This window comes from Panthera pardus, unplaced genomic scaffold (genome assembly GCF_024362965.1).
Source record: "Panthera pardus isolate Hobbes unplaced genomic scaffold, ASM2436296v1 HiC_scaffold_3, whole genome shotgun sequence".
In the NCBI taxonomy this organism is placed as follows: Eukaryota; Metazoa; Chordata; class Mammalia; order Carnivora; family Felidae; genus Panthera; species Panthera pardus.
In genome coordinates, this window is record NW_026526876.1 from 56581831 (window position 1) to 56604048 (window position 22218).

At 37.9% G+C, this 22218-nt stretch overlaps 1 protein-coding gene and 1 non-coding gene across 4 annotated transcripts in view; both read right to left on the bottom strand.

Annotated features, from left to right (window-relative positions):
* Nucleotides 1-445: 445 nt before the first annotated feature.
* Nucleotides 446-548, bottom strand: LOC128774408 (U6 spliceosomal RNA). Its single transcript, XR_008418976.1, has one exon. It is a non-coding gene; the product is annotated as a U6 spliceosomal RNA (small nuclear RNA).
* Nucleotides 549-7978: 7430 nt separating this feature from the next.
* Nucleotides 7979-22218, bottom strand: part of CPD (carboxypeptidase D) — an 81856-nt gene continuing 67616 nt past the window's right edge. The window contains exons 15-22 of one of the 3 annotated variants that reach the window (XR_002075118.2): nucleotides 21232-21363; nucleotides 19432-19527; nucleotides 19265-19329; nucleotides 15140-15271; nucleotides 14396-14581; nucleotides 14000-14099; nucleotides 9454-12096; nucleotides 7979-8243 (exon numbers count right to left, since the gene is read on the bottom strand). Coding sequence is in view for 2 of the 3 variants with exons in the window: in XM_019429674.2 (XP_019285219.2) it covers nucleotides 11870-12096; nucleotides 14000-14099; nucleotides 14396-14581; nucleotides 15140-15271; nucleotides 19265-19329; nucleotides 19432-19527; nucleotides 21232-21363 (938 nt within the window). In the remaining variant the exon portion in view is untranslated. Of the gene's footprint in view, nucleotides 12097-13425; nucleotides 13467-13999; nucleotides 14100-14395; nucleotides 14582-15139; nucleotides 15272-19264; nucleotides 19330-19431; nucleotides 19528-21231; nucleotides 21364-22218 lie in introns of those variants that run through there. The other 2 variants (XM_019429674.2, XM_019429675.2) reach the window with 2 other exon arrangements.

A 22218-nucleotide genomic window follows, 5' to 3' on the forward strand; every position in this document is an offset into this window, starting at 1 on the left:
TCTTCATTGGATTATTTGTTTTTCAGGTGTTGAGTTTGGTAAGTTCTTTATAGATTTTGGATTAACCCTTTATCCAATATGTCATTTGCAAATATCTTCTCCCATTCTGTCAGTTGCCTTTTTTTTATTAAATTTTTTTTAATTTATTTTAAAAATAAAATTTATTGTCAAATTGGCTAACATAACAGTGTATAAAGTGTGTTCTTGGTTTTTGGGGTAGATCCCCATGGTTCATCGCTTACGTGTAACACCCAATGCTCATCCCAACAAGTGCCCTTCTCAATGACCAGCACCCATTTTCCCTCTCCCCCACCTCCCCATCTACCCTCAGTTTGTTCTCTGTATTTAAGAGTCTCTTATGGTTTGCCCTCCTCCCTTTCTGTTTGTAACTATTTTTTCCCTTCCATTCCCCCATGGTCTGCTGTTGAGTTTCTCAAGATCCACATAAAAATATGGAAGCTTCATGAATTTGTGTGTCATCCTTGCACAGGGGCTGTGCTAATCTTCTCTGTATCCTTCCAATTTTAGTATATGTGCTGCCAGAGCAAGCCCTGTCAGTTGCCTTTTAGTTTTGTTGATTGTTTCCTTTGCAGTGCAGAAACTTTTATCTTGATGAGGTCCCAATAGCTCATTTTTGCTTTTATTTCCCTTGCCTTTGGAGACATGTCAAGTAAGAAGTTGCTGTGGCTGAGATAAAAGAGGTTGCTGCCTGTTTCTCCTGTAGGATTTTGATGGTTTCCTGTCTCACATTTAGGTCTTTCAGCCATTTTGAATTTATTTTTGTGTATGGTGTAAGAAAGGGGTCCAGTTTCATTCTTCTGCGTGTTGCTGTTCAGTCTTCCCAGCACCATTTGCTAAAGAGACTGTCTTTTTTTCCAGTGGATATTCTTTCCTGCTTTGTCAAAGATTAGTTGGCCATATATTTGTGGGTCCATTTCTGGGTTCTCTATTGTATTCCATTGGTGTATGGTCTGTTTTTGTGTCAATATCATACTGTCTTGATGATTACGGCTTTGTAAAATGGCATTTAGCCATTTTTTTAAAGAGTAGGTCAGCTGGAGACAAATTCTACTTGTTTTTCTTCATCTGATAACATCTTGATTTCCCCTTCATTCCTGAAAGATATTGTTGCCAGATATAGAAGCTAAGGTTCATATTTTTTTTTTTCCTTTGGCACTTGAAAAATGTACCAATTTCTTCTGGCTTCCACGTTTCTGATGAGAAACTGGCTGTTCTTTGAATGGTTTTTCCTCTATAGCTAAGGTGTCTTTTCTCTATCACTGCTTTCAAAATTTTTCTTTTGGTTTCAGAAAGGTAATTACAATGCATCTTAAGGTGGTTTTCTTTGGTTTTATCCTCTTTAGCTTCTTGAATCCTAGGTTCATGCCAGTTGGCAAAGTTGGGAAATTTTCAGCCATTGTTTCTTCTACTACTTTTTCTTCCCCATACTGTTTCTCCTCTTCCTCTGGGACTCTGATGAGATGAATGCTAGATCTTTTGTTAGTGTCCTACATATACCTGAGGCTCTACTAATTTCTTTCTGTTTTCTGTTTTTTATATTGGGTAATTTCCATGTTCTATCTTCAAGTTCACTGACAAGCATATCTTTCCTCTCTTCCCTCCATTCTGATAGCGAGCCCATTCACTGAGTTTTTCATTTCATTTTTTGTATTTTTCAGAACTAAAATTTCCATTTGGTTCCTCATATATTCTATTTCCTTTTTTTCTTAAAAAAAAAAACTTTAGAGAGAACATGCAAGTTAGGTAGAAGAGCAGAAAGAGAGGGAGAGAGATAGAAGCTTAAGCAGGCTCCACGCTCAGCATGGAGCTTGACGTATGGGTCAATTTCATGACCCTGGGATCATGACCTGGGCTGAAATCAAGAGTCAGATGCTTAACCAACTGAGGCACCTAGACAAACCTTCTATTTCTTTGCTGAGACTCTTTTTATCATTTGTTCTAAGTTTATTTATAATTGCTCATTACAATATATTTATTATGTCCTTATCAGATAATTCCAACATCTGTGTCATCTTGATATTCACATCTGTTGATTATCTTTTTTTTCATTCAAGTTGAAATTCTTTGGGTTCTGGGTATAATTAATGATTTTTAAGTTGTAATCCTTGATATTTTAAGACCCTGAATCTTATTTAAAGCTTCTGTTTAAGCAGAACTCCTCTGACATTGTGCTGGTGGGGGTGGTGGGGAACTGCCTTGTTACTACCAGGTTGAAGTAAAGAAATTCAGACTCTCCCCTGGCCTCTGTTGATAGCCCAGGTGGTGGGTGGGGGTGCCTTGTTACTCTTCCACAGATGGCCCTCAGTGACACCATGACGGGGGCCTCATTACCACTGTGCTGTGTGGAGGTCCTGGCTCTCCCCCTGGGCCTTCTTTGACACTACCCACCCATCCTGGCTTTATTACAGCCAGGTGAGGGTGGAGTCTAGGCTTCCTGCTCAGCCATTGCTGTAAGGGGTAGAAATGGGCCTTGTTTTTTGTTTGTTTGTTTGTTTGTTTGTTTGTTTGTTTGTTTTTGGTAGCATTTGGCTGGAGCGGTGCAATTATTGTCTAAAATTATTGCACCTTCGTAGGCTGCCCCTTCCGGTGTCCTTTGGCTACAGAAGCATTTTCTTTTGGGGTTTTTCTGTCTGCACCCTTTGGCATCTCTGGATTGCCAGCTTCTCCATTATGGGATATATAATGCAACACCCACTATGGGATATATGAGGCAGAAAGAAAACCCAAGGAATTCACCACATGTCGTTTCTTGGGTACAGAGGTCCCTAACTGGTTTGCCTCCGTCTCTCCACCCTTTCTGTGCTTAGTGGGAGGAATTGAAGAGAAATACATCTACTCCATTTTGTCCAGAATCGAAAAACTTCCATTTAATTTTTAATACATATTAATTGTTTGCTAAAATTCATCTTTTCTTTCTGCATTTATTCATTACCATTATTTTTAAGTTTCTGATAAATGAAAAATCTGTAACTCCTATGGAACTGTTTCTATTTTTTTCTCTTGATCTTTCATCTTTTGATAGTGTCTTTTGACAATAAAAATAACTTTCAATTGGATGCTATATATTCTAAATTAAAATTTGTAGTAATCATTTGAGGCCCCAGATGATATCTTCTTCCAGAGACAGTTTACTGCACTTCACACAGGCAGTTCAGGTAGTGGCACACCAGCTTACTCAAGTATGGGCTGGGACTTTTACCAAGTAGGATTCTGGGTTTGTAAAAATTGGTCCGTTTCTAATTTGCCCTTACTTCTAATGTGCCACCCAAGTGTCCTAACTGAAAGCCTGTTGACCAGTGCCCCCTTTCTTGATAAGTGCTGAATTCATATTTTCCCCCGACCCAGTGATACTGGCTACAGCTTCTTTTTGGGTTCTCTGCCTCTTGCCTGCCCTCTCTGCTACTACGTACCTGTAACTCTCAGTTAGTTATGACTCTCAGATTCAGTTATGAATCAACAAATCCCTCAAGGTGAAACTTGACTGTCATGTTCACCTCTAAATTCCCTTTGCTCGGGGCGCCTGGGTGGCGCAGTCGGTTAAGCGTCCGACTTCAGCCAGGTCACGATCTCGCGGTCCGTGAGTTCGAGCCCCGCGTCAGGCTCTGGGCTGATGGCTCGGAGCCTGGAGCCTGTTTCCGATTCTGTGTCTCCCTCTCTCTCTGCCCCTCCCCCGTTCATGCTCTGTCTCTCTCTGTCCCAAAAATAAATAAAAAATGTTGAAAAAAAAAATTAAAAAAAAAAAATAAATTCCCTTTGCTCTAGGATCTTGACCCCATAAGTCCTTGTTACCTTAGTAGTTCTTCACTCTTTCAAACAAGTGTTTTGTTTTGTTTTTAAATCCAGATTTTCTAATTGTTCCTGAAGGGAGGGTCTTTTTGTTTCAAGCCAATTCATCTACAGCTGGAAGTAGAACTAAATTATCTTATTATTTCTAATTTACTTGTAGATTATTTTGTATTTTTCACATGCATAATCAAATCTGCGAGTGGTGACAAGTTTGTTTTTTCTTTGTCAATATCCAGATCTGTCATTCGTATTTTCATGCTTCATGGCTGAGGTCTCTTCCATCAATCTAGCAAAATCCAGGTACTTTAGATTTTTTTATGGATTTATTTTGGTGATAGGGAGAGGTTGTAAGTTGCAGGACTCTTAAACATTCCTCTTTGCTTCTTTTCTTTCTCATCACTTGTTAAATTTTCCTTCACCAGAAGCTCTGTGTTTCAAAGCTGTCCCTTTAAATCATGCCTGCCCCCTTTGAATTGTGCTCACTTTGAAGCCTCTTCTCTATAGTTTGTACTCTGATCTACTTGGACATGTTTTTAGACCATTCAGACTGAAGGTGGACTTGGTCTTTCTGGCAGTAGTTTGAGACTAACATTAGGCCCTTCTTTTCTTTCTTGCTGTTCATCTCCATCTGCTTTCTCTCCACAAAGCCTTGCACAGGTGTGGTGTTGGGGCAGGCATATGGAAGTACGTGCCGAGATTTGATGATTTTTCTCATTTTATTCAGGTAGTTTGGCATTTCGAAATTCTCTGACTTCAGGTTATGCTGAGAGTGTGGCTCTTGTGTAGGTTTAATTTTTCCTTCCTGTTTTTTTGCATTACTTTGCAATGAAATATTGGAAGACAGGTAGCTTGGGCTTCACCAATGTCTTCAGCTACCTGGTTGTTCACCTTTATTCTTGAATGACTTGCTCAATATAGAATTCTATGTTGGAAGCTATTTAGTGTTTTACCCAGCACCTTCAAAGTATAATTTTACTGTACTCTGGTTTCCACTGTTGGGAGTGAGTCTCTAATCTTTTAGTCTAACTGCTTATTTTTTGAAGTTAACTTTTCTCTCTGACCACTTCTCTTTGTCTTTGGTGCTTAGCGGCTTCACTGAGGTGCCTAGTTGTTGGCGCTTACCTTTTTTGCTTAGATTGAGTGCCTTAAATCTACAGATGTCATTTATCAATTTTGGAAAATTCTGCATCATTGTACCAAAATAGTTTATGTTCTATTCTTTCTCCCCTTTTCTTCTAGAACGCTGATGATCAAACATGTATTAGTCTTATGTTCAGTCCACACTTTGACCCTGTCTTTCATATTTTCTACCTTTTTGTCTCTGTGCTGCATAAAAGAGAGTTTCTATGGATCTATTTTCAAGTTCATTGCTTCTCTGTGTCCAATCTGCCATTATAACTGTGCATTTTAACTTCCGTACTTTCACTTCTGGAAGTTTTATTATTTTATAGTTTCCTGTTATAGTCTCAGGCTTATTTTTTATTCTTTGAAAATAGTAAGTATATTTGTTTTACAGTGTTTTCAGATGTCAGCATCTGAAACCAGCATAGAACTTTTTCTGCTTTCTTACTGGAGGTGTCTTATTTCCCTACGTGCTTGGTTATCTTTGCCCGTGTTTGGTCATTGCCCTTGAAAAATCAAGAGGTCTCCTCCAAATCTAGGATGGAAATGCCTTCCTCTAGAGAAGAACTGAGTTTAACTCAGTTACCTAGAGGTAGTACCACATGGCGTGACGCCAGGACCACACAGGCTGTGCCTGCCTGGCTAGATTCTAGACACCTTATTTGCTGTGATCAGTCCCTTTGTTCCATTCAAGTTCTGCTGAATACAAGACTATATATACAACCCTTCCCCTGTTGCCCTCTGGACATCCACATCTTCCAAGTAAAAACCCAGTAGTCAATTCTACATTATCTTTGCAACTCTTCTGTAAACCTAAAACTATTCTAAAATTATTTTCTAAAAAATCCACGACTTGTCCAATTCACCCATTACCATAATCAGCCCACTCTCCACCTATCCCATTCTCTATCTTTAGGATCAATTATTATGGGCACCTCACATCTTTCAAACTCTTGGAAAAAAAAGCCTGTTTGATCTTAAACAACCCTACTGGAATAATACCTAATAGACAATAATAATTATATACATTGGAATAACTTCAAAAACTCAAAAATAGTAGTGGTTCAGATCTAGCAATCTAGATCTTTCCCCATGACCCCTTTGCTTTTGGTCAATCTCGATGACAGTCACAGAATATAACCCATGTTATAACAATTTCTACTTCAGCTGCAATCTCTTTCTACATATTCCATCTTAAATTTCTCCATCGGCTACTATTTTCCACCTACATTTTGATTGCAACACAACCTTTTCCTATTGCTTCTAACTGAATCCATAAATTGTCTTTGCTGACATGGAGGTAATCATCTCGATATACTCCCAATTCCAATTACCACACTTTCAATCTTCTCACCCTTCTGTATTCAGTCTTGTCCAGCCTGGCCTCTAAACTTGAACAACTTTCTGCTCCTTGCTTGCCTTGTGTACATTTGTCTATGCAGTTAATAGGGAATAGGATTCCATCTGACTCCAGACAAAGTGCAAAAGAAATAACATGCTTGTTTTTAACATTCTACTGATGAATGTAGGTGGAAACTGTAATATTGAAGTTAAAATTGGGCTTTGTATGCTGATTTCATTGCTTTTAAGTGTGGGTAATAATTAATGATGCATGTATCTGAGGTTTGCAATAAACAGCATACAATCAGTTGGTGTTCTAGCTGCAAGTGAGAATTAGAGGTGAAGGCCTAACACAATGGCATTTATTCATAACTGAGTGCTCATTTAGCACTGAGCATCATGCTTAATTGCTGAGGACAATTAGCTTCTAGAAACCTGAAAAATGAAACATCACTGATAGATTACCATTTATGGTAGAAACCAAAAGGTTCTTGATCAGTTATGAGAAAACTCCTGACAAAAAATTCAGGAAAACATTTCAAACACTGAGGGGAAAAGAACCATTATCACTATTCGGATTTCCTGTAGCAGATTAAGTAAGGCTCTTTTCACTGAATAGGCATAAATACAATCTAATTTCATTTAAAAACAAATCTGAAGCATTTGGCATAATTTTCAAAACTTTACTGCCATGCTATAGACAATCTATGGAACTACATAATGGAAAATTTCATAGCTCTTTTTTTTTGTTTTGTTTTTTAGTATTCATGTGTAGGGATTTCTTCTAAGTTAAAATGACCACCTGTAAACAGATCTCTGTTCATATATTTGATAAAACACCTTTCTTTCAAAAGATCAGACAAATGAAGAAAAATGATGCTGGTTACCATGGGCATTCAGTTCTGAGTTAAATACTACGTCAATACAATCCTATCAGGTATTACTCCTTAACAGGCAGAGATATTAAGACTTAGAGAATGTGGAGAAACTTGTACAATGCAAGGTCACGTAGGGAGCAAGTGGTAGAGCAAAGAATCAATCACAGATCGGTCCGGTTCCAAAGTCCACGTTCGAATCTCCATGTTATACTTCCCCTGCCACAGAGATTTTCTTTTTTAGAGGAACCAATCACTGTGGAAGTAAAGCATATTTTCATTTCTATTTCTCTGGTCTGGACTAGGAGTTCCTTGTCAGTAGAACCCATATTTTTATATAACTTTGCTTTCCCTATTCCTATTAGACCAGCAGTATCAACGAATCATTGCTAAATTTAAAGGGGACAGTGAATTCATCACCACTGTGCCTAAGGTGGCAGGACACATTATAGAATGTGGCTTATTTGGAAAAAGGATAAACTTTTTAACAAACAAGTTTGAAATGCATACATAAACTTTTCAGTGGCCAGCTTTGTGGTGTTTGTTGTGAAATGATTGGACATATAGCAATCTAGCTGAGCCACAAACAGAAAGGAGAACTGTGGCTACTACTGTAAGATGGGATTATTTCGGAAACAGCTTTCTTTCAAGTCAATTTGTGAAGACAAAAACATTCTACAGGTAACACTCTGTATTCCTAGCCTGGTACTATTTTTTCCCCTTAGCACAGGTAGAAAAACTAAATACATAGCTTTCAAATTGGGACAATAATTTTTTTTGGTCTGTTGCCTTTGAAAAAAGATTATGAGACAAAACACAAAGAAAGACAAACATCATAAAATAACCTTTATACAGGATTAGTAGATCTGTTTACATATAAAAAACAGAAAGGACCTCATTACAATTAGATTTCACATAAATTACACAGATTGACTTTTTTAAAACTACTATTCAACTTCATTTAAAGTCCCTTTTAAAAATTTCATTTTGAAGGCACAGTGCATGAGATAAACCAAGACTGAAGCACTTGAGATGAATGAGTGTTGGGCACCTCACATGAATAGCTATAGAATTGTTCTGGAGCCTGGGAATGTCACTCTGGAAAAACAAAGAGGCGAAAAGTTGATTTTTACTCTGAGCATAAAAAAAATACCATTATGTCCTACCTCCGGAAAATCTGCAGCATGGCCAGCATAGAGCGTAGCCAGTACACTCATGTTACGCCATTTATAAAAGTCATAATCATACATATTTGCATAATTTATATCCAATTGCCTTAAGATGGTAGCCTAGTTTCAATTTCATAATATGTTCTGTCTAATCAAAATCAACTAGGACAATATTCTGAAAATCAAATGGAATATTAATTAATCAGTGCTAAAAATTGGAGAAATGGGTGTTGGGAGATATTTCTTCATGAACGGTAAATCCAAGTTTAGTTGACATTAATCAAGGGCCCTAACCACCCCCAAAGAGTCTGCTTTAGTTAAAACAAATCAGAAACTCAAAGAGCTACCAAAAAGTTTCTAGATAGAAAATCACTGAACATCAACCACGGTCGAATTTTTTGTAGTAACAATAAAGTTGCTATTGTTGAAAACAATTCTATCAGAGAACCATAAGGCAGGGCACCATTACAGCATTCATAGCCAAGAAGCTTTTAATACAGCAGGGACAAAACCTAGCACAAGTGCATTTCTGGCAACAAGACGAGAAAACTATTTACTATTGAGAATAAATGGATATAGGGGAGCAAGTCATGGTTACTGAGTAACCTGGTATTAGCTCAGAAACACAATAAGCTGAGGCATACGACTACCTTTTATTTATTTGTCAACTCATAATTAGTTTTAAGTTCAATATTCATTAATTCAGCAAATGCCGTCCAGGTGAAAGTTACCAAAGATTAACCAATCAATCATACTGGGCCGAATATACATTATGTTTGCTTTCTGGAGGATGACAAAGTCCCAAAGCAAATTCCCTCCAATGAAAATTGCAAGCATTCCTCAACTGGATGGAATCCCAAACACTATGCAAGTGTTCAGTGAAATACAGCAAAACCAAAAGGTCTCTCCTTCTGAAATTATCTTGAGTTCATCTTATGGAACTGCATTAACCGTACATTAACAAGTACATTTACACAGGCAGACACTTTGAACATTACCTACTCAATCACTTTGCCTTTATTAAGGAGCTGGGAGGGAAGAAGGCTTACAAACTGATCACCAGGACAAAAAACATGCCTTGTGAGGAAAGAAAGGCACAACTCAGATTTGGGCAAATTCCTTAATACTGTGATACTTACTTGCCTCCATGACTCCAGGGAAATGGAAAGTCTCTAGGAGAAACACTGAAGAAATGCATTCCCTATCCCCTATGGCTTCAATGCCTTAAGCAGTTAATGTGGTCTAAGATTAGATCCACAAATAAAAAACAAAGCAGGGCCGAGAACACAATCTTAGTAGTCATGATCCTATACATTCATGTTCATAGGTAACACAGGCTGAGAAGGTCTTATTTTACAGAGCAATGCATTATTTAGAAATTCATTAAAGATTCAAGATTTATAGCAGAATTTGGTTTTACTTTCAGGAAAAATTACTAAAAGAACTATTTGTATGTTCATTTCTAAAAAAAATTTTATAGATGCTTAAAAGGCATGGACTCCAGCCACTGTGATGTACAGTTAAAGATATGTTTAACTCAAAAGAGAAATGAATTTAAAAGGCACCCTCTACTGAAGACCAATGCTAAAAAAGTAAAGGCTGTCATATCAACTTCGTTTCATTTCCACCTGCTATGTCCCAACCAGGGCCAGCCACTCTGGCCTTGTTGGTTTTCTGACTTTGCGCTCTTAAGAGTAAAGCTCAAAACAGCAATGCCACCACATCATCCCCTTAAAGAAAATGTAAAGTATTATTAGAAGAAGTTAAACCACATATATTTCATGAAGCATTAGCTGTTCTGCGTATGTGGTCAGGTGAGAATGGGGTGGCAAGGGCTCAAAATTTAGAGTTGTTAATGATAGGATTAATACCAGAATGGCTTAACCTTGAACCACCCAAATTTATCGCAGATACTAACAAATATCGTGACCTCATTATTCCTGCTTAGCCAAATCTCTTTTTATAAAGCCACTTCGGGTGCATTCCTCACAAAACGTGGAATGACCTACATGGGTGGTAAACCACTCCAGAGGAAGGCTTTGGGATGACTGATACATTAATGGATATAGAATACAATTTGAAAAGATGAGAGCAAGTTTTTTGATCCCCTGATTCAGTACAAACTCAGCAGCAAGTTGGCCACTAAAAACATTCAAAGGTATTAAACCATTAGATCATTGGTAAGACTCATACTTAAAAAAAGCATCAATTCCATTGAATAGCATGATATGACAGACACAATAAAATGCAAATCTTTCAGGTCTTTGCAATAACCTGACTGGCAGTGAAGATGATACTTTCTCACCACAGTGTTAGAGCACACGGCAATCCACAGTTTACATTTTCTTTTAATGGAGGGAGCCATATTTAAATGCTTTCAATTGAACTTTTAACAAAATTGGTTGATCAAAAAGAGACTGCCAAATGAAACATTAGGACAAAGAACCCAATCACTTGCAGAGACCTATATGAATAAGACTGGCCAAGCTATTTCAGTAACAGTAGGATATCCGTAGGCTTGAACTGGAGCATGAACTGTAGTTATTTTGTGTTCAAATGTAGGTTAAGGACGTGCAAGTAGGTCTCTTCCACACTTCCAGATATTTTCAGTAGAATTCAGATCTTGTACATTGCCGGGTCATCTGAAAGCCATAAGTGTACAACACAGAAAAAGTTTCAAATTTAGGAAATATTAAAGAATTAGGCATTCCTAGAATAAACTAGTGCTTCACAGATAAAAAGCAGCAGCACCTGTGGGATTTTACCAAGTTAAAAGATATGCCGCACGAGTTTTAGCTTTTGGTAGATCTCCCTCTCAGTTCTATTCAAATGGACATTTAGATCTTTTACAACAGAGTCAACAAGTTCTCCCGTAAAATGGGGGTATTAGAACTTTGCCAAACCTTGTAAGAGAGGTAGTGAAGTCCCGCTTAGAGCACTGCCCACCAGTTCTGATCTAACCTTGGAACAAGTAGAAAGCCAAATGCGGAAGCCCATGTATTCATTTCCTAATGTTATATATTTAAAAATCAATTCAGCCTCCATTAAACCTGAATAATAAGAGAAACTCCAGCTGCTTAATAACTAGAGAAAAGTACTTCTCAGTAGGTTGAGAAACCTTGAGTTTTTAAAGCTTTATGTCAGATTCTGACTGCTGTCCCTGCCTAAATGTTTCTGGATTCTTTTGGCCATTTAAAATAAAAAAGCTAAAGCCACTAGTAAACACCTGATGTGCAAAATATAAGATCCAAGTGGCTTTATGCAGTTATAACATAAGCTCCAAACAGCTCATCTTAAATTAAAAAGAAAAACAAAGTGGCTGTCCCATCTCTGCTGCATAAATAGAAAGCAGATTTTTTTTTTTTTAAGGTAACAGTACTTAAAGGAGGGGAAGTTCAAAACCGCCAGCCAAATTCACAGAGGATACAAATTTAGCAAGTTAACTTCCCAAAGCTCTTTGAAGAAGCAAGAGAGTCTTTCTTCTGAATGCAGTGTCTCCCAAAAGGAACTGTAATTTTGCTGGGTACTTATGCTGGGAGATGTGCGAGGTCTGTTTCAATGTTTGCTAGAATATAAGGTTTCCTCTTCAGTGTCTGTTTCATCCTGGAACTCGTGGCTTAAGAGGGACTTCTTGGAGCCTGTTGACATCATGCGAATTTCATCTTCATACTCATCATGATGCTGCCTAAGCCGATGAAAGCCATCCTTATGTCTGTTAGACTTGATTGAGCAGATGCACCAAATAATGCAAGCTGTTAGGATCAACGCTGACATGGTGGCACCTATCAAACAAAATTGCCACTTGAGTGGTGTTCCACTTTAAGGATATGAATAAGCTGCTTACAGTGATGCTTTTCATAATATGCCCTTTACTTCTTTTATTTTTATTTCACGCACTCAAAAACAACCGTTTATTATTACACAGACAGTACGTGTAGAAAAATACAGATAAACGGGGCGCCTGGGTGGCTCAGTCAGTTAAGCGTCCGACTTCGGCTCAGGTCATGATCTCACAGTTTGTGGGTTTGAGCCCTGCATCGGGCTCTGAGCTGTCAGCACAGAGCCCGGAGTCTCCTTTGGATTCTGTGACTCCCTCTCTCTCTCTGCCCCTCCCCCACTCACGCTCTGTCTCTCTCTGTCTCTCAAAAAGCAAAAACATTACAAAAATTTTTAAAAAAAGAAAAAAGAGAAAAAATACAGGTAAGGAAAAATACCAAAACCCCAAGTCAAAACTCCACATCACATCTCCATTAACCAGAGATGATTTTTAATACGCTCATGAATATTTTTCCACAGCTTTCCATGTGCATGTAGGTATGTGTGTGTGTGTATGTATATGTATATGTATATATATATATATATATATATAAACCACAATGAAGCCAAACTATTGCTCTACAACTGGCTCTATATCAATCAGTGACTTCTGTTCCTTTCCAACAAATTTTATCTCATCCCAAACCCCCATTTATTTAAAATATTTGTACATAAGTTATCAAAATAAGAGTCTTAGTAACAGAAATAATAACAAAATCATAAAAAAAAATTAAGTTCATGACAGTAAATGGGTGGCAAAGCCAGATTTAAACCATTGCTGACTCAGAGCTCCCATGTCTGTCTAACCACTAAGTTATTCACACTTTATCTGGTTCAAGCTAATAGCTGTTTACTTTAAATATTCCACACTAGTATCTATGATTTGACCATATTTCCAATATACCATTCTCTATTAACTAAGACTCTTTCTGCCACACACCCTGTAATAAAACTTGGTTATTTTGTGTCAAGTCCAAATTGCACTTAGAAATGAGCCAAGGTTCTCTGTATCAAAAGGATACAATACAGAGTATTTATTATTGTACTATACTTTTTTTTTTTAACTTTTTAACCTTTCAGTAATTCAAGCTATGGCACATATTAATCTTGGAGAAAACAGGATCCACGATGTACTGTATTGTATTTTAGAGAGAGAGCACGAGTTGGGGAGAGGGGCAAAGGGAGAGACGGAGAGAATTTTAAGCAGGCTCCATACTCAGCACAGACCCTGATGCAGGGCTCGATCCCATGACCCCGGGATCATGATCTGAGCTGAAATCAAGAGTCGGATGCTCAACCAACTGAGCCACTCAGGTGCTCCTCTTCCTTCTATGATCTTGAAAAAAATAGAATACAAGTCAAAGTCCAAGGGACTTATGATCTTAATATAAAGCAAATCATTCATTCAGTCAATAACTCTTCATTAAGACCCACTATGTGCCAGCCATGGTTCTAGGAGCAGGAGATGTAGATAAACTCCCTCTTCTCTCTGAGGCTTTTATGTTTTAGTGGGAAAGATCGAATATAGACAAGTAAATGACTAAATATATAATATAATGTCAAATGGTGATAAGTCCTATAATAAAAAAAGTGGGGTAGAGAGAGTGACAGGGGTGCTGTCTTAGCTAGGGTGATCAGGGAAGGTGTCTCTCTGGAGGTGACATTTGCGTATAGACCTGAACACGTGAAAGAGCAAGCCATAAGAACATATGGGAGAACAGTGTTCCAGAAAAATCCAAAAAAATGTTTAGATAAGGAGGTATTAGAAGAAAAGTGATTAGCTTCAGGTGATTGGGAGGCAATCCACTCTCAAGTTGAAATGTCAGAACCGGTTTTAACTTCAACTACTAAAAATTTAAATTTCTTTACCTGATACAGTTACCACAAGCTCCCTTGGCAAACCAAATATCCGGTTATCTGTGTCAAAGACTATTACCACAGAGCTAGCTGCATCATGATGCACAAAGACCTAGAGGGACAAAGTGCAAGAATTACAAAAAAAGTTCCCTTAAGGTATACTGTATCCTGGGAATATTCCTAAGGCCTTTATACCAAACCAAGGAGATGAGTCATTGTCATCACAAGTATACAAAATGCTATAAAAATTTCCCTTGTGTTGCCAAAGCCTAGAAAGATAACAAGATATCATAAGCAAGCGTTGGTTATACGTTGTGTTTCTTTATTCCTCACAAGAGTTGCAAAGAAAAATAGAAGTACTATTAAGAATAAGAATTTACATGATACTACTTAGTTTGAGTTTCTCACCTGTGAATGTTGTTGCTGATACCCATCAGCGATGGCGTTGATATTATGGACGCCTGGGGCTAACAGTACATGGAAATAGCCCCCTTCTTTTGTGTGTACCTTTATTCCTTCATTGAGTACAATGACTGCTTTAGAAATTGGTTTTCCAGTCTTATCTTTAACAAAACCATGAACTCCCTTGTGGACCTGAAAAAATATTCAACATAGAAATTTGTGTTTCCAGATATTTCCAGAGGCAACAGCCTGAGGCATGATAAAAAACAATAAACAAATGAACAAAGCAACAGCAAAAAACCCCCATAAACCTGGCTTGTTGGTCCTTCCCCAACTGCTTCTGACCTCATTTGCTACTCATAAACTGCTTCAGAACATAAAGATGAAATATGTGAAAAAAGAACTCTGATAACAGTCAAAGCTTAAAGTGTCGGAACACAAATCTTCTGATATCTTGAATGATTTACTTTCCAGCACAGTATACTTGCTCAAAGTAACTAATGCATGAGATTCAAATGAAAAAAATGTGCAACATCACACAGGGTTAAATTATCTAAATTACAGCAGATTCCAGATATGTGAAGTCACGGCACTGACCTAGGTGATATAAATTCAACAAAACTCTTTCCATACATATTTTTAAAATAAATAATAAAATTTTTAGTAAAAAATTAAGAACATGTTTTGATGAAGATTTTCATTGAACATATTCCTGGGAGCTTGCTTCTAGTTAAAAAGGGAAAGGCTCACCTCCACCAACATGCTAAGAAGAGATTTTTTATTTTCTGCCCACAAGGAAGGGAGTTGTGCTGCACTGGGAAAGTAGCAGCAGCTCGTGTACACTGTGATTTCCGGACAGTGGCCATAGGTGACACTATAATCCTGGAATATAAAATTCAAAAACGAATGTAGAAAAATGAACACATGAAAGTAGGAGTGAGGCTTTGTAATGCAACAATGAATAGAAAGAAAACCTGGGTGATGTAAGCAAAGAATCTGTAAAGCATTTTCTAGCAAATAAACTGCTCGGTATTATAATCAGTCACAAACATGGCTGTTGCTAAGAGAGTCCTTGAGACTAGGGACTAGGTCTAATTCACTTTTGTATCTCCAGTGCTTGCCATGGTGCCTGGCAGGTAGAGGAGGTTGACTAGGGTTTGCTGAATACAACCCTATAAATAATTGCATGCAGATGGCCAGCTTTCCTCTCAACTCTGGAACGTCAGCCGTTCTCAGAGCTCTGGAGGTAGAAGTACAAGCACTCACCCTCTGGTACCTTCCACTGCTGGTGACGGCAGCCACTGTTTACAGAATAGCAATTATCCAGGCACAGGAACTGCTGCTGTGGACAGGTTCCCAAACCTGTTTTTTTTCCTTATTCAGTTAATGGTATGAACTCATGTCCTCATGCAGACATGAAATCTCTTGTCTTTGACTTCGGTTTCTTGCCATCATCCATAATTTGCCAAATCCTGTCAATTCCACCTCTGCAATATCTCTGAGACTTCATCCTGTGGCTCCATTCCCATCGTCACCACCCTAACCCAGACCCTCATTTTTGTTTGTCTAGGAAATTCTACACTAGTCTCCCCACGCCATTCTCTCCTTCCTCCAAACTATCTCAACCCACTACAGAGAGACTAATTGTTCCATAGCACAGTTCCAATCATGTTACTATATACCTGCTCAAAACCTTCAGTGGCTTCCCATTCCTTACTAAAACAAAGTGTTCAAAGCCCCAAACTCTCTTTCCATTCTTGTCTTCTGCTGCTCTCTGTTACGGCTCTTGTTCTAACTAAACTAGACTGTTTATTGACCTCTGCCCATATTGCTTTCTCTTTCTAGAATGTTCTGCTGCACCATCTCTGCATCCCAAATGCCATTTTCTCTAAGAGAAGACTACATCTCTGATTAGGTGTAATCTTTTCTGTCTTTAATTTCTTATGGCACATTGAGAGTTGCTCTCTTCTAGATCAAATCAATTAATTATGTAAAATAGTTATTTGTACAATGGGACAGGAAATATATTTCATTTATCACTAGTATAGCAAAGTACCTCATACATAGTAAGTTCTTAGTAAATAAAGGAGGGAAGGCAGGCAGAGATGAGAATGAAGTCAAATTTCTAGTTGCACATGTTAATGAAATGATGAGCTAATCACCCATCTAACAACTCCTTACTAATCTGAAGTGGATGGACAACCAATTAAAATGCTATCAAAAAGAAATTAAAGAAGACCTAAGTAAATGGAAAGACATAACTGCATTCACGAATAGAAAGACAATACTACTGAGATGTTAATATAACCCAAAGTGATCTACAGATTCAACACAACCCTTAACAAAATTCCAACAGCATTTTTTGATAAGAAAGAAGGAAAGAAGGAAAGAAGGAAGGAAGGAAGGAAGGAAGGAAGGAAAGAAAAAGAAAGAAAGAAAGAAAGAAAGAAAGAAAGAAAGAAAGAAAGAAAGAAACGAAAAGCAAAGCCAATCTTCAATTCAATTCAAATATAATTGCAAGGCACCTTGAATAGCCAAAAACAATCTTGAAAAAGGAAAAAGTTGGAGTACACACACTTCTTAATTTCTTTTTTTTTTTTTTAATTTTTTTTTTTTGTTAACGTTTATTCTATTTTTGAGACAGAGAGAGACAGAGCATGAACAGGGGAGGGCTGGAGAGAGAGGGAGACACAGAATCTGAAACAGGCTCCAGGCTCTGAGCTGTCAGCACAGAGCCCGACGCGGGGCTCGAACTCACGGACCACGAGATCATGACCTGAGCTGAAGTCGGATGCTTAACCGACTGAGCCACCCAGGCGCCCCTCTTAATTTCAAAACTTACTACAAAGCTACAGCACTCAAAACAGTGATACTGGGGGAATAGACATAAAGACCAGTGAAACAGAATTCAGAGTCCAGAAATAAACACATACATCTATGGTCAACTGATTTTTGACAAGGGTGCCAAGACCATTCAAAGGGAAAGAACAATCTCTAAAACAAATGGTGCTTGGACAATTAGATTTCCACATGCAAAAAAATGAAGTTGAAATCCTACTTCCTATCATATACAAAAATCAACTTAAGATGTATCAATGACCTGGGGCACCTGGGGGGCTCAGTCAGTTAAGTTGGAGCCTGCTTTGGATTCTGTGTTTCCCTCTCTCTCTGCCCCTCCCCAACTCGCACTCTGTTCTCTCTCTCTCTGAAAAATAAACATTAAAAAATGTAAAAAAAAATATATATACATATATATACACACACACATACACACACACACATATATATATACATACACACACACACACACACACACACACACACACACACACACACACACACACACACATATATATATCAATGACCTAAATACAAGAGCTAAATCCATAAAACTCATAGAAGAAAACATGGAGGTAAATCATGACCTTGGATTTGGCTATGAATTCTTAGATATGACAAGAGCAACAAAAAGACAGATAAGTTTGACTTCATCAAAATTAAAAAATTTTGTGCATCAAAAGGCATTATCAAGAAAATGAAATGACAACCAACATAATAGAAGAAACTACTCAAAATCAAACATATGATAAGGGTTTAGCATCCAAAATATATAAAGAATTCTTATAACCTAACAACAAAAAGACAACCTAATTTTAAAATAGGCAATGGAATTTTAAAAATAACAAAATAAGGGGTGCCTGGGTGGCTCAGTTGGTTAAGCATTCGACTTTGGCTCTGGTCATGATCTTGCAGTTTGTGGGTTCGAGCCCCAACGTGGGCTCTGTGCAGACAGCTCAGAGCCTAGAGCCTGCTTTGGAGCCTCTCTCTCTGCCCCTCCCCCACTCATGCTCTGTCTGTCTCTCAAAGGTAAATAGATATTAAAAATTTTTAAATAATAAATAAAAACAAAACAAAATAAAATTGGCAATAGAAAAACAGACATTTCTCCAAAGAAGATGTACAAATGGTCAATAAGCACATGAAAAGATGCTCAACATCATTAGTGTTTGAAGAAATGCAAATCAAAACTACAATGAAGTTCCATTTCATACCTGCTAGGATGGCTATAATTAAAAAAAAAAAAAAGAAAAATAATAAGTTTTGATAAGAATGTAGAGAAATTGGAACTCCTATACATTGTTGGTGGGAATGTACCAAATAGTTCAGTGGTCCCTTAAAACGTTAAACATAGAATTAGAACATGGGTAGCAATTCCACATCTAGATATATACCCCAAAGAATTGAAAATGAGGGCTCAAACTTACAGTTGTATGCTGTACAACTTGTTCATTATTCTATAGCCAAAAGGTAGAAACAACTCAAGTGTTAAACTGATAAACAAAATGTGGTATATACACACAATAGAACATTATTCTGCCATAAAAAGCAATAGAGGACTGATACAGGCTAAGAAAATGGTTGAACCCTGAAACCATTACGCTAAGTGAAAGAAGACAGGCACAAAGGACAAATATTGTATGATTGCACTTATAAGAAATATTTAGAATAGGCAAAAACATAGAGACAGAAAGTAGAGAGGCTACCAGGAGTTGGGGGGTTACCAGCGGAATCAGGAGTTATTGCTTAGCAGATGCAGAGTTTCTTTCTGGGGTGATAAAAAAGCTTTGGAAACAGATGGTTTAGAATGGTGATTAGTTTAATTATATTAAATGTAATTAATGTCACTGAACTGTACAATTAAAAATGATTCAAATGGTGAAAAAAAATGCTGCCAGAGGTTAAGTTGAGGGCTGTCTTATCAAGAAAGCCATGAAGCAGCTGCCATTCACTTTGCTTATATCAGAAAAGTCACCTATTCTGTCATTCAATGGCCAACAATTATACGCTACTTTGACTGCATTCTATAAAGCATACCTTCATGCTGCCCAGGTGACTGTGCCATTCTGCTCCACGCATTACGCCTCCTGGGATGTTCTCATCTATAAAAGCATTGAGAGACAGAGGCTCAACAAGACCTTAAGGTAAGACACCCTCAGTCCCTGAAAGCACCAACAAGAACAAAGGGTATGGAAAATACTTACCTGATTTATTTGGGCAACTGGGCTGACCCATGTGCATGGATGGATGATTATTTGCATAAAGAGATGCCAAATGCTTCAGAGTCTCTTTGTTTTCCACTATAAAAAGAAAAATTCAGAAGTTGGAGAAATCCAAAAAATCTTACTCCAAGTTCAACTTCATGGATATAAAAGTCCTCTTTCTCTCCTTCTAGTTAATCTTAAACCCCACTGAAGTGCATTAAGGAATTATTAAAATTAATCACATAGTTCTGTTGAGCCCAGGACAATCAGACTAAGAAGATACACATCTTTCTTGTATTAGAAGGTACTAATGGTTAGTTTACACAACAGGACACCACACTAAAATACAAACTTGCTTGGTATGTTTTCTTACATTTAGGGCAATGAAGGCCTAATAACAATATTCCTTATAAGCTGCATTTAAACAACACAAACTGCCTCCATATACGATGGCCCCAGAGAGATTCAAGAAGCAATTGTTAAACTCATCTAAGTGCAACCAAGTCACGGGGTGCCTGCATGGCTCAGTAGGTTAAGCATCTGACTTCAGCTCAGGTCATGATCTCACGGTTTGTAAGTTTGAGCCCCGTGTCAGGTTCTGTGCTGACAGCTCAGAGCCTGGAGCCTGCTTTGGATTCTGTCTCTCTCTCTCTCTCTCTCTCTGCCCCTCCCCCACCCACGCTCTGTCTCTCTCTCAAGAATAAATAAACATTAAAAAAATTTTTTGTTTTAAATGCAAGCAAGTCAGTCAAGGTTTAAAGCAGGGAAGGGCGATTCTGTATTGCTAAATTTTTTTATTAATTTGTTTTATTTTTTATTTTTTTAAATTTACATCCAAATTAGTTAGCATATAATGCAACAATGATTTCAGGAGTAGATTCCTTAGTGCCCCTTACCCATTTAGCCCATCCCCCCTCCCACACTCCCTCCAGTAACCCTCTGTTTGTTCTCCATATTGAAGAGTCTCTTACGCTTTGTCCCCCTCCCCATTTTTATATTATTTTTGTTTCCCTTCCCTTATGTTCATCTGTTTTGTCTCTTAAAGTCCTCATATGAATGAAGTCATATGATTTTTGTCTTTCTCTGACTAATTTCACTTAGCATAATACCCTCCAGTTCCATCCACATAGTTGCAAATGGCAAGATTTCATTCTTTTTGATTGCCAAGTAATACTCCATTGTATATATATATATATATACCACATCTTCTTTATCCATTCATCCATCGATGGACATTTGGGCTCTTTCCATACTTTGGCTATTGTTGATAGTGCTGCTATAAACATGGGGGTGCACGTGTCCCTTCGAAACAGCACACCTATATCCCGTGGATAAATGCCTACTAGTGCAATTGCTGGGTCATAGGGTAGTTCTATTTTTATTTTTTTGAGGAACCTCCATACTGTTTTCCAGAGTGGCTGCACCAGCTTGCATTCCCATGTATTGCTAATATTTGCTTAAACACAGTATGAGTTTCTTGAGGCAGACATTGTGTTTTATTCACTTTTGTATTCCCAATATCCACAGACATAATAATTATTCAATAAATGTTTGTGAACTAGATTGAACAAATGTGACAAGATGGCTGCACTGGATAAAGCTGGCCCATCATTAAATCTGACCTCTCTCCTCCAAGTAACTGAGCTGTTGATATAAGCACAATCTTCCCAAGTTGGTTGTTGCTCATGGAGTATGCTCAAATGCTCACAATTTTAAAAAAAAATTTAGAAGGGACATTACCTAATTGGAATTTCCTATCTAAGCTTAGAAAATATATACATAAATTGATATTCTACGTACCTGTTTGTACTGGTTTGTCATACGGGTATGTGACCAGCACTGAACCACCATCTAATGCAACAGAAAGACTGAAGTCCTGTTTTTGAATCAAATTTTCAATGATTGCTTTAGTCTCAGGCTGGGAAGCATTATCTAAAAAAAATGCAAAAGTCAAATATGAAGTACCATTTCAAAATTTTAGTATGAATAGCTAAGAAAATATTCTCTAATGAGCACAATCAGAGGCTAACTTTAAAAATCTGTATATTGGGGCGCCTGGGTGGCGCAGTCGGTTAAGCGTCCGACTTCAGCCAGGTCACGATCTCGTGGTCCGTGAGTTCGAGCCCCGCGTCAGGCTCTGGGCTGATGGCTCGGAGCCTGGAGCCTGTTTCCGATTCTGTGTCTCCCTCTCTCTCTGCCCCTCCCCTGTTCATGCTCTGTCTCTCTCTGTCCCAAAAATAAATAAAAAACGTTGAAAAAAAAATTAAAAAAAAAAAAATCTGTATATAAACACTGTATGACTCAATACTATCTCAATAGTGTGAAAGATATACTCTAGAAGGTAGATTACTTTGAGTTTTATATAATTCAGGATAGTGTGTAAAGGTTAATGACTCTAAGCAAGATTAAGAAAATTCTTACTGGAAACAAAAAGGGATGAACATATCCTCTATTTTTTTTAAGTTTATTTATTTATTTTTGAGAGAGAGAGAGAGAGAGAGGTGCAGAGAGAGGGGGGAGAGAGAATTCCAAGCAGGCTTTGCACTATCAGTGTGGAGCCTGACATGGGGCTTGATCTCACAAACTGTGAGATCATGAACTGAGCTGAGATCAAGAACCAACTAAACCACCCAGGCGCCCCGAACGTGTCCTCTTAAAAAAAAATAATATTGAGGGGCTCCTAGGTGGCTCAGTTGGTTAAGCATCCGACTCTTGATCTCGGCTCAGGTCATGATCTCACAGTTCATGAATTCGAGCCCCACATGGGGCTCTGAGCCGATGGTACGG